Below are 12,634 nucleotides of genomic sequence, written 5' to 3'. Positions count from 1 at the left end.
GCTATTCGATTAGTTAACATCCGAAAATGTCCTTTGATACGGGTTTATAGCCAATTGTTTCTCGGTCCGTTTTGGCCACACAAATTTTACTCGGTGCATGAACGGCGCAACAGAAAAAAGTTCATTTCGAGGTAGAGAAAAACGAAAACTAGTCATAATCTATAACATTGTAACTGTATCATTTTATTCTTTTCTGGTTTCTACTCCCAAGCATAATTATCTACTTATTCCCTGTGCAGCTTCAGCTAGTCCAGATCGATAAAGGAGTAGCAGCCAGGGGTGGTCGCACAAGCTCAAGGTCAAAAAACCATGTTTTTGGAACAAAATCCTCAAATTTGAAATTTTCGATGACTAGTCGCTGAGAGAATCTTTAGCATTTTGAAACCTACAATAAAAACAAGTTACCGTACAACGGGGGAATATTGATCAATTTTTGTACATTTTTTCGAATAACTTTTTTCAAATCAGGTAGATGTAATTGTTTGCATTTTTAAAACAAGTACTGGCACCCACAGATTGAAAACGTCCAAATTGTTTGGTAATTTATTTCGTTTTACTATGAAAATAAAATAAATTTGTTGTAAATTTTCATTCGTTGTTTTTGAGGTAACTTTGATTAGCAAATTATGTGTATCGAAATAAGAAATAACGCTTCAAATGTTGTGTAAATTGCATATCAGCAGGCGATTTTATGGCCCGATATTGTGTCGTCCCGTAAGAAAACAAAATTGCCTGGAAGGATACGGCCGACTTTTATCGAACTTTTTCGGGAAAACAGTCGAAATAAAACAGTTAGCAATAAAAATCGCGGATTTTTAAATAAATTATTGGATAGAAATATTTAAGGTTTCGAAAAAAGTGATCAGTTCAGTTGAACTTGGTTGATTTCATTAATATAAAAGGAATTGTTTGAACAGATTGAAATGATGCATGAAAGTTGTATCATTTTAATTTGAGTTTGAGTTTATAAAAGGTACATTAAATGGTCGGTGTTAAGTCAGACGGGACTAAGTCGCAAAACATCAAAAAATGAGATAATGATAGGACTGGGTAAAGAAGATCTTCCGCTACATTCGATTTTTGCCAGATTTTAAATATGTAACAATAAGCAATAGTTGTGGCAAAAATATATTTTTAATTATAATGTAAAGGATGCTGCGATCCAAACTTTAAACTCGTTTTTCTCGAAATCAATAATTTGTCACTTAGTCCGGTCTGACTTAACACCGACCAAAGGACAAAATAATCGTTGCCGGTAGATGCTGAATATGTTTAGAAAATGGTTTGTATTTTTTTGATGATTTTGTCAGAGGGAATCATCATATCGTACGTAACTGAAAAAAGTCTCATTTGATCAAACTTACCCCGGTGATCAAAGATACCACGTTTTGCGGTAACTCATTTTAAGATTTTTTATGGCCATTCTAGCATTTGTGGAAGCGAATATCTGCCGAATAGACAATGAAAATTCATATTCGCGTCGCAGTTGCCAAAGATCGATCACAAATTTGCCAAAGATTTGTACACACTCGTAACATTCATTCAAACGCCGAGCAAATGGGGTAAAAAACAACAGATGTGAACGAATAGAACAACTGGTTGGTACTGAGTGATGACTCGGTTAGCCAACCACAAAAGCTCTGGGTCGTTGATGAGTATAGGGAAACGAAATCTGTCTTTTGGTATGAGAGCCATCATGTGCAAATTGGTTCATCCATTTTTTTTACCTTGGGCAAAACATATGTTGCATACATACAGGCGTTTGGCTCTCATGTCAAAAGACATTTCGTTTCTCTCGTTTACTCGTCAGCGACCCAGAGCTTCTGTGCTTGGCTAACCGAGACCATTATCCGATACCAGCTAGTTGCTTTAGTCTGTCCAACATGTTGTGTGAACTGTTTGGATTAAGTGTCTAACAAGTGCCAATTTGGTATTAGTTTGGCTATATAGTCTAACAGATAGCAGTTACTGTCAGTTACTGACGAGTGGAACATGAAACATTCAAATCCAACTGTTCTAAGTAAGGTATTGTGATTTCATGTCGGCAAGCCACGTTTAAACCTTTTTTACTACAGTTCGCTTTACTGAATCGCACACCACCTTGAAATACCCAAACAAATGAAGAGTTCGCAAAGTCGTATTCCCGGAATTCAGCCAAGATTTGTCTACGGGGAGACACCAGGTCTTTCTCACTGCTTAAGAATTCACCCAACGGGCGCTGCCTGCGAAACTGAACAATAATGAGTACCTTATAGGCGACTGTAGGATAGAGATGTTGTGATACCAAATAAAGTTTGAAAACTATATGGTGTCTTTGATATGGGGATCGTTTCGGACGCAGCGAAAGACGGACACAGCATCCAACAGCGAGTAGCTTTCATTCGCGCTACCATCAGCCAAGCAGCAACCGAGCAATGTCAATGGCGTACGGAGAAAAACAGCGCTGTCATGTGCAATGACCGTGAAGGTAACTTGCTGACAGATAAAACTATGGTAGCAGCCAGGTGGAGAGAGCACTTCGAGACATTGTTGAATGGAGAGAATGTTAGCGCGGCAACGAACAGAATAAGGATAAGTGACGATGGACAAGCTGTGGAGCCTCCGACGCTAGAAGAGGTGAAAAAGGCAATCAAAGAGCTGAAAAACTGTAAGGCTGCTGGAAAGGACGAGCTCCCGGCCGAACTTTTCAAACACAGTAGTGAGCAGCTGCACGAAATACTTCACCGTGCTCTTTTGAAGGTATGGGAAGAAGAAGAACTACCTGCTGACTGGCTAGAGGGCCTCATTTATCCCTTATACAAAAAGGGACACAGACTGGAGCGCGCCAATTATCGAGGAATATCGCTCCCCAATTCGGCGTACAAACTTATGTCACGTATTCTGTTCAACAGATTGAGGCCGTTGGAGGAGTCTTTCGTCGGCGAATATCAAGGTGGTTTTCGTGAAGGCCGATCAACAACGGATCAAATGCAGACACACCATCTGTTTATTGATTTCAAAGCGGCGTACGATTCATTGAAAAGAAACGAGTTATGGCAGATAATGGTAGAACATGGTTTTCCCACGAAACTGATTAGGCTGATTTGTGCAACGCTGGATGGATCGAAATCAAGTGTTCGGGTTGCGGATGAGATTTCGACGTCCTTTGTAACCTTAGACGGATTGAAGCAGGGTAATGCGCTGTCAAACTTGCTGTTCAACATTGCTCTTGAAGGTGCCATCAGGAGAGCAGGCGTGCAAAGGAACGGTACTATCGTCACTCGGTCGCATATGCTCCTAGGATTTGCGGATGATATTGATATCATTGCAATCGACCGCCGAGCCGTGGAAGAGGCATTCGTGCCTTTTAAAAGGGAGTCAGCAAGAATTGGTCTCACAATCAACATCAGCAAGACGAAGTACATGATAGCTGTAAGAAAACGTGGGTCCAATAGTGATGTTGTTGTTGAAGTGGTGTTAGGTGGTGATAAATTTGAATTAGTGGAAGAATTTGTGTACCTTGGAACTCTAGTGACGTGCGATAATGATGTTACCCGCGAGGTGAAAAGGCGTCTTGCAGCTACAAATAGGGCTTTTTACGGACTTCGTAGACAGCTGAAGTCCCGTAGCTTGCAGACGAAGACAAAATTCGCGTTGTACTAGACATTGATAGTTCCGGTTGCCTTGTACGGCCATGAAACTTGACGTTAAAGGTAGTTGATCGCAGAGCATTCGGTGTCTTCGAACGTAAGGTGCTGCGAACAATACTCGGCGGTAAAGAAGAAAATGGCACCTGGCGGCGTCGCATGAATCACGAGTTATACCAAGTATATAAAGGAGTAGATATTGTCAAGCTAATAAAAAACGGCAGGCTGGTCATGTGGCACGAATGCCGGAAGAACGCCGGGCGAAGATAATATTCAGTAGATAACCGGGAAGAGGCCGACGACTCCGTGGCAGGCCGCGTACACGATGGCTGCTTGCAGTGGAAGAGGACCTAAAAGCACTCAATGTCCAGGGTGACTGGAAGAGATTGGCCCAGGACCGGTTCCAGTCAGCCCGGGGACAACTTGACAGATAGTGCTTGTTTCATATGTGTACCACTAATTTGATGGTGGCGCTAGTATGCCTTCTCCGTACGAGTACCACGAACAACGAAACGAAATAGTTTCAAGAGAAAAGCGTGTTTCGTTACGTGTGTTATGAACGTCGTCAATGCAGCAAGAACAACATTTAGAAAAAGCGTATTCCAAAATGTGGATAAAGAAAACAATTATTAGAGAATAAACTTATCCCTAACTGGAAACTGTCAGCAAGGTACATAAATCTTATTATAAATTTAACTGGAAGTCGTTGTTTTTTTTTGTTTTATTGCTGTGTGAAGTGTGTAATCATTTGTGCTTTTTGCCCGAGAAATATGAATGAAAATTATTTTGGCCAATGAAAGTAAATCACCAAGCCTAACAATTCGTGAACATATGACATCTTGTTTCAAACTAATTAAGAACGTCAAGAATTCTATAATTTTGTTTGGGAATATAAACGAAATATGTAGGATTTTCTACACAGTTAGCAAAATTGGTTTTGGATAGAATTTGAGCGCTTTTACCAGAATTCTGGCAGCAAACTGGTAGTGCCCGGTTTTAGAATGCTGCCAGGAATTACAATTATTTTCGACTCTTGCCAGAGTTTTATTCGACTTTTGCAATAATTCTGTCCAAAAGATTTTGCGATGGTTTTGGTACGGATTCCTTCAGAATTCATTTCGCATATTACTCAGCTCCAGCCCGACAGAAAACTAATTGAATCGCGTCTACCGGAGTATTTCATGTCGGTTCGACCTCGAAGATTTTCGGAAATTTCAATATAAGTGGAAGTGGCTCGATTTTGAAAGCCATCTTCTTGTATTTCTGAAAATCGATTTATTTTTCTTGGATTTTTAGATCCAAAATGGAATCTATGTTTCTGTTAAGGTATGGACAGTTTTTAATTTGAACAGCGAAATAAATTTGGTGATAGAAATGCTTAAATTGTTCATTTTTTACAGCTATACAAAATAATAGATGGGATGCGCCTTTTTTAAATTTTGTTCCATTCCAGTCGCCATGACATCACCAAATCACCACAAAATTTGCTTATGAGTTCAATATATGGGAGCTGTCAAGTTGTCCCCGGGCTGGTTCCAGTGGAGGAGAATTCTTCACTCGGCGTACATTCAACGAAGCGAATTGTTGCCCATCAAGTATCAAATAAGTATCTTGTTGAACGTGGAAAATTCCTAGGAACAAAATAAAAATAGATTCGTTACCGGCTAAATTCAGATACAAATTATCTGACATACAGTCTCGATTTCACATTTTTATCATTTATCACTTCTCGTATTCTGTCAAAGGTCAAAAAGGTTCCGTTCTATTTCTGAGATTTCTCACATTAGAAAACTGCAAAATATGTATGATTTGCATCACGGAGCCGAAAAATTACTAAAAATAGGGGATTTTGGGGACAAACTGACCCAGTACCCCACTTTCCCGTATTTTACGAGAGACAGAAATATCTCCAAATACAAAGGTTACTTCCTTTAAAAAGAGGTATAAGTTGTAATTTCTGAGTGCTACTTCAAAAGTTATAGGATTTTATATATTTTTCCTTCATATTTTCCCATAGCACCAATTTAAAAAAAAATAAATTAAGTGGGCCAAGTGATGTGAAATTTGGCGTCTGAGCTTACTTTGACATTTGTCACAGTATGAGTAATTACTTATCCTGGAACAAAATTTCATCCGAAGATTTTTTTCGAATATGGTTTTTTTGTGGATCGAATTTAATTTTTTTAAATCAATTTTTTTAGTGTAGGTGTCGAGGAAAAGTTTTTTTAATATGTTTATTAAAAAATTTGACTAATTTTGTGAAAATCTCTCCTACAACATTGTTTTGAAGGATTTGTCATTTTTAGACTATAGCCATTTGAAAAAATTGGTGAAAAAGTTTGACCCTTTTCAAATGACAGTCTAGATCATTTTTGGAAAAACAAAGTATACCGAGTCTTCATGTTAAAAAAGTTTCATTAAAATCTGAGAGGGTGGTGTCAACTTTGAATACGAATTACCACGAAATTCGATACCTCGATAGTACATACCTTCGTTAGTGCGTACCCTCGATAGTACGTACATTTTGCCTCGATAGTACGTACACCTCCCATCAAACATTTTTTTCGTTTGGTTTTGTAAATTTCAACAAAATAGAACAAATTTTATGGAAATTATGTGTGTTTCTGCATACTTTAGAGAAATAGTGCGCTACTCAGAGTAGTCCTGTAAAGTCCAGCAATGTATTTCAAACTTGAAGTAAAGCATAAATTCACTGTGGAAATCTAACAAGTATTAAAAAATTCTGCAAGCTTAAAGCCCTACAAATTTCAGGTAAGTCTTTTCGGGAGATTGCTAACTTACAAGAAGACCCTTAAAACATCAGATAATTTGTACGGAGCTCAGGTTAGTTATAGTTATTATAGCACTACGCGAACTAATATCAATGTTGTCGGCTAGAGCATCGAAAATAATGACAGCATTTTATTAGTCTGCATTGAGATGCTCAAACGACAATAAGTGTGTTTTTACAACTTTTGATTTGATTTTTGTGCATCATTGACTACAGGATATTTCTAATTGTTAAAGTGATTGCATAAAAAATATAAGTGGATTTAAATTCTTTGATTTAAGTCCTACAAAGTGCATAGATGAATTTAGTTCAACTTTTCTTATATTTTTTTTAATCGCGTCGTAATGAAAAATGACTCGGTGGGGTAAATCCGACTGCTTTTTTTTGCTAAGAAAATGTTTAGTTATCAATTTGAAAAATATATTTATTATTTTTTTTTGCACAATGGTTCATAATTACAAACGAAAAACACAAAACCGTAATGAATATAGTATTCGTCAAGCAATTGCTCCGATGCAAATGGGAATATTTTTACGTGCTACTGCTCGTGATTTTAACATTCCCAGATTGACATTGAATTCCATTTTCTTCATGTTACAATTCAATAACATATAACATTCATCGCTATACATAGAAATTTGCTCAGAAGTCTAACCAGTAATTTGATATATAAAACGACTTGATCCGATGTAAAATGAGCATTTTACAGCCAAAACTATTTACTAGGTCGGATTTGCCCCACCTTACCCTATATATATATATATATATATATATATATATATATATATATATATATATATATATATATATATATATATATATATATATATATATATATATATATATATATATATATATATATATATATATATATATATATATATATATATATATATATATATATATATATATATATATATATATATATATATATATATATATATATATATATATATATATATATATATATATATATATATATATATATATATATATATATATATTCTTACGAGTTTCAGAGATTCAGGATAGTTCTAGAACTTTAACCCTTAAAGGCGCTAGCGGTTTTCGCAATGTTTTTTTTAAAACAACATTGCGCATGTATGGGTTAAAGAAGTTCTACTAAAATCAATGGGACCGTTCATAAACCACGTAGACCGAAATCTGAGAATTTTTAACCCTCCCTCCCCTCTAGTAGACCTTAGTAGACTTTTACCAACTCCCCCCCCCCCCGTCAAAAGTCTACGTAGACTTTGAATTTTTTTTTATTCGCGGGAAATGTGAATTTAGCAAGAAGCACAATATAATGTTCAATTAAAAATTAGCGTTCATATTTATTTCAAGCTTTTTGAATATTAAAGAAAGGTTTTTCACATTGGTTTTTGTCTATACATATGTCCAGGTTGGGTGAGACGAAACTATTGGAAACATTAAGCCTTTTAGTGGAGTAGTCTTGCTTCCACAAATGTTAGGCATCATATTTCGAAAATTTTGTTGTCTGCAGGCTGCTATCTGAAGTTTTATGGCTTTCTGCTAAGAATTCAGTAACTATTCGAACAAAGGTGTGCAATAAAATAAATGAAAGAAAATTATTTTTTTTTCATAAAAATAGAATGGAAGGAAGTAGATTTTTGAATGCCAGAGTTTTTTCGACTTTTTGTTCGAAAGCACCTGAATTATAAGCACAATACTTTATATCACTATTTTATGAAGAAAGTTCAGTTTCATGTAATTGAGTTATTAAATTCTCTTTCGCATACACCTATAAAATATATTTGTCAATACAAAGCAATACACCACATGTAAAATACATATTTACAATTTCTAATAGTGAATAAATAAAGGCTATGGAATACACATTAAAAATACTAAGTTACGCATTTTTGTAGTAACTAAACTCTGGTAGCTCAATACACAGCTCTATGTTCCGATTACATGCATTAAATATTTGCTTGTCCTTTTGCAACCACTGACAGGCCGTTACGTCTACACCTCTCAGTTTCACAGCTCGCACTAGAAAAGATTCGATTGATCCAACATTCAGCGAGTAGCAATAGCTAACATCTAGCAGCTCCAATAACGAACAACTGTGCCACATTTCCAGGAAACTTCCATCCAGTTCAGCATTCCCTGGTATAGCGAGAAATCTCAGTTCGGATGCTGCTCCGACAAACTGGCCGAATGTTTCGTCTTTCAGCGCACATCGCCCTAAATCCAACCCCTTCAACTGCTGCAGCAATGGTTTCAAGGCGGTCAAGTGTTCAGCGCTAAGCTCTATATAATTTAGTGTCAAATGCTGTAAATTGCTGCAATTCAAGGTGATGTTGTCTATGATGCTACGTTTAAGGGGTTCGTTCATAATAAATCCTCCAGAGAATTTAAAGGCACACATACTCGGTCCCACGTTAGTGAATATGTCTTTTACGCGGTTCAACGGGTCATCCTTCCTCATAAGCAGAGCGCGATAGTCCAGTTGAAAATGACGTATTTTTCGAAGACGTTGCCTGCTAAGCTGTAGAAACTTGAAGCATACCCGAGAAGCCAGTAGCAATTCGTCGAAGTTAAGGTATTCAAATACTTCCAGCAGACAATCTTCGTCAAGGATGTCCAATGGCGTCGTCGTTGCGGATAACGACAAGCGTTCGTCATTTTCGTTGCCTGACTGTGGTACTGTAGTGACATCGTTCATGGTTTGTGGTAGAAAGCTGAAACACAAAGTTTTGTTTTTAGATGCTGGTGCGAATAAAATACTGCTAGTAGTTGGAACACACTTGCTGTTAGGGTAGTGTTAATTTTAGTTTGAGAGATTTTGCCTCGTATCCATCAGCAAACTTCGCGTACTTGAGCCGCGTTCCAGACAACAAAACGCAGCTTTATGTTGCAATAAATGATAGAACACTAACTACGAGTACACATCGACATCATGCAGATCAATGCATGTAAATACACAGCTCGAATAAAGCTTATGTCACTCTATCGGTATTTTATTTTGTGTTTCATACTCGCTCTCTTGTAGCACGCGAGAGCTACGTTTGTATTATTTTTATTGTCGCATCAAACGCTGTTTACGCTGGGAAAAGTGAACCGAGTCGAATCCAAAATCAAAATTAACTATTTTTATTTGGCAAAGGGAATAACATATAATGAAAAGATTTGTATCGTTGTACTTTTCCAGTATTTTCGTTTTACTTTATCAACGGAACTGATCAAATCATTCAATAGTCCTGGACATTTCATACAAAAGCATTATTTATCTTATTCCTACTATCCAGGCTTGGCAACGTAAAATTTCAAATATGACACAATTTAATTCTGTTCTCGAAACGTGCTCAAATAACATTGGAATCTAACATAATTTAACTGCCGATAAATAAGTTCAGCGCAGCTTCACAACTTACATCGTTAAACAGTGTTCATTTTCCGCGTCAATTTGGCGGAAACGAGACTCGCAATAAAACGGATACATCTCTCGACATGTCCACGACTAGACCGCTTGCTGTGCGAAGTCAATTTGTCCTAATTTGAAATGTGATGCCCACCGATAGCTGCGTGTCGCCCGCTGGAAACTGATACTCTACACAACTCTCGGAATGCTAGGGTCGAGTCGAAATGGTGTATCGCGTCAGTAGGAACTGTCCCACGGGGAGAATCCTTGAAATGGTTATTATATCTGTTCGAAATTGTTGGGGAATTTAATTAACACTGCTTCGTTCGAATAGGACCAATAGCCGATTAGCCGAAAGGCGAGTGAAGACATAATTAAATGCTCTCCCTCCGGCGGTTGGTTACACGCTTCGGATGCGTCTGAATGGTAAAACGGAGATGATTCTAAAAATCGGAAGCGGTAGGTTATTTTCGTTCGCATTGTCTTGCAGTTGATGTTGAAATTTTCGTCTGCAGCAGACAACGAACTTGTGTATCATCTTTCTCAGTTTGACGTCATTCGAGACGTACTATCGGGTTGAAGTCATGCTGGGAAGAACTCCCGGATTGTGCAACTTGGGTGCTTACACTGAATCTGTCCTATAATAGCTGAAAAGAGTATAAATGTGCTGTCACGACCAATGCATGAAGTGTTGGATCAACGTAATGTTGTATTTATTGGATACTTGTGATAGGATCATATTGACGAGATGTTTCTGGAAAAAGATCTGCATCGCATTTTTACCCCTGATTAAAACACCATCTGCGATGATATTGAAGACTATACATTTGTATTGGAAACAAACCAAGTCAATAATGAATTCCATTCTCGATAGTGATATCCAAGAGATTAAAGGATAAGTCACTAATGATTGCGAATCTTCAAACTTGCATAACTTGTTTCATGCTTGACCGAAATGAACTGAATTTTGCCCAGTTTATTTTTAGAGTGTAATTTTTGCTTCGGCTAAGTTGAGTGTGATTCCGGTCGAGTGGAAAAAATCAGCAAACCGTTCGGAAAGGATTTTGTTCATGAATCTACATAATTCGTCCGTCTCAAAGGTCCTCTAATTGTGTCAAATCAGGAGCTGGACGAAAACTGGTAACACTACGTAAAAACCCGAGGGAACGCTAATTGTTTGTTTCAAACGAATATCGCGGCTATGGCGGAGGGCCAACCGCAACCATGTATCATCCATTTCAGCACACACTCTTCAAACAATGCGCCTATGGCAAAAGGCCAATCGCAACACGTTCTCCCTCATCAAAACCTTGATTCCAGTTCGCTAATTTCAATTAACGCGGCCATGGTAGAAGGCCAATCGCCATACGCCCACAAATCCACAAAAATTTGCGACCAAGGAGCAAACGCAGCCCCGTCAGTACGGACGCTACACCCCAACCGGAACTGATGGACAACCTGCATCTCTCCTTGAGCAATAATCCCGAGACGCACAAGGGTTATAACACCCATTCCTCGACGGGATTGCATTCAAGCGGCCAGTGGGCCACCCCACAACGACAGAACACAAGAGACCCAGGGGCTCCAACCAAGTCCACTCAGCCACGGATATGAATGGAAACCGCACCAACGAAACGACTACTGCAGCAGTGGCGTAGTAAGAAAATTTTGGGGGGGGGGGGGGGGGGGGTATATGCAATTTTTTTGTATATATATATATATGAAAAAATGTTCAAAAACATTCTGAGCAGGAAAAAAATGTTCAAAAACCAACAACTCAGGGAACGGGTTTGGGTAGTCAAGGTAGGAAAGCTAGCTGTTGGTATAGAATTAATGCTCTTCCCCTACGAGGACAATCTGGGCGGCAAACTTCAGACTGTCTAATTTACTAAGCCCTTCAATTCCCTTGTGCCATTCAGTACCACTTCCTCGTTGAGCTTCCGACTGGTTCGCGAACTACTTGGTCTAGTCCCCGACGATAGATCTAGCGACTGGTGGTGTATCGTCGAGGTCTACGCGGTCTCGTTCCCGGCGGTGAATCTGACTGTAAGCTGACAGAGAGGTCCCAGACGAAAGTCCCGATACCGATTCTTATTTGGTTTCAGTACTACAACTTCTTGAGCCCTTTGGCTCCGTAACCGGTGCCATTTAGCACCGCAACTCCTTTAAGCCATTTAGTTCTCTTCTGACCTACTCCGACAGAGAATTCCCCGGCGAGAGAAGTTCTCCCGAGATTGAGCTAATCAGCTAGGTTCCGAGGACAGTTCGGCGATTCTGGTGAAGCAGGGTATCCGGTGCACTGGTGCGCCGATGACCCGCGGCTAGTGGTGTATCGTCGCTGTCTACTCAGTCTAGTCCCCAGCGGTGAATCTAGCTTACGCTAACGGAGAGTTCCCTGGCGAAAAAAGTTTTCCTAATATCGATTCTTCTTTGGTTTTTGCTATTTTTCTATCGAAACAACCGGTGGGGTGCCGTGGGCGGTCTGGCGAATTTGCATGGAGAGTGACGTCCGGTTCGCTGGCGTTTCGACGACTCATATTCGCTGATCTGTTGCAGTCTACTCGACTAGTGCTCGGCGGTGGATCTAGCTTATACCTGCGGAGAGTTCCCTGACGGTGATTGCTCTCCCGAAACCGTTGTTCGATGTCCATTCCGCTGTAAGACGGTCATGATCTACATCAGCGGTTCTCAACCTTTTTCGTACCACGGACCCCTAAGATATCACACTGGGTTGCTGCGGACCCCCCACAGATAAACGTCAATTTTGTATGCTATCAATATGTTATTTTCAATTTGTTAGGAAACAAGATTTGAAATTTCAATATGCACTCG

The 12,634-nt window shown here is 38.8% G+C and overlaps 1 protein-coding gene across 1 annotated transcript; it reads right to left on the bottom strand.

Annotated features, from left to right (window-relative positions):
- Positions 1-7,747: 7,747 nt before the first annotated feature.
- Positions 7,748-9,371, bottom strand: LOC131681349 (uncharacterized). Its single transcript, XM_058962105.1, has 2 exons — positions 9,189-9,371; positions 7,748-9,122 (listed from the first exon to the last, which is right to left on the bottom strand). Exon 2 carries the CDS (start codon positions 9,104-9,106, stop codon positions 8,291-8,293), a length of 816 nt encoding a protein of 271 aa, XP_058818088.1. The 5' UTR covers positions 9,107-9,122; positions 9,189-9,371; the 3' UTR covers positions 7,748-8,290.
- Positions 9,372-12,634: the final 3,263 nt, after the last annotated feature.

This window comes from Topomyia yanbarensis, chromosome 2 (genome assembly GCF_030247195.1).
Source record: "Topomyia yanbarensis strain Yona2022 chromosome 2, ASM3024719v1, whole genome shotgun sequence".
Classification (NCBI taxonomy): domain Eukaryota; kingdom Metazoa; phylum Arthropoda; class Insecta; order Diptera; family Culicidae; genus Topomyia; species Topomyia yanbarensis.
Note: the sequence above shows the minus strand (reverse complement) of the source record. Positions and strands in the feature narration are given on the sequence as shown.

Coding starts and splice junctions, on each gene's coding strand:
- LOC131681349 (XM_058962105.1), bottom strand. CDS start 9,106: ATGAACGATGTCACTACAGTACCACAGTCAGGCAACGAAAATGACGAA.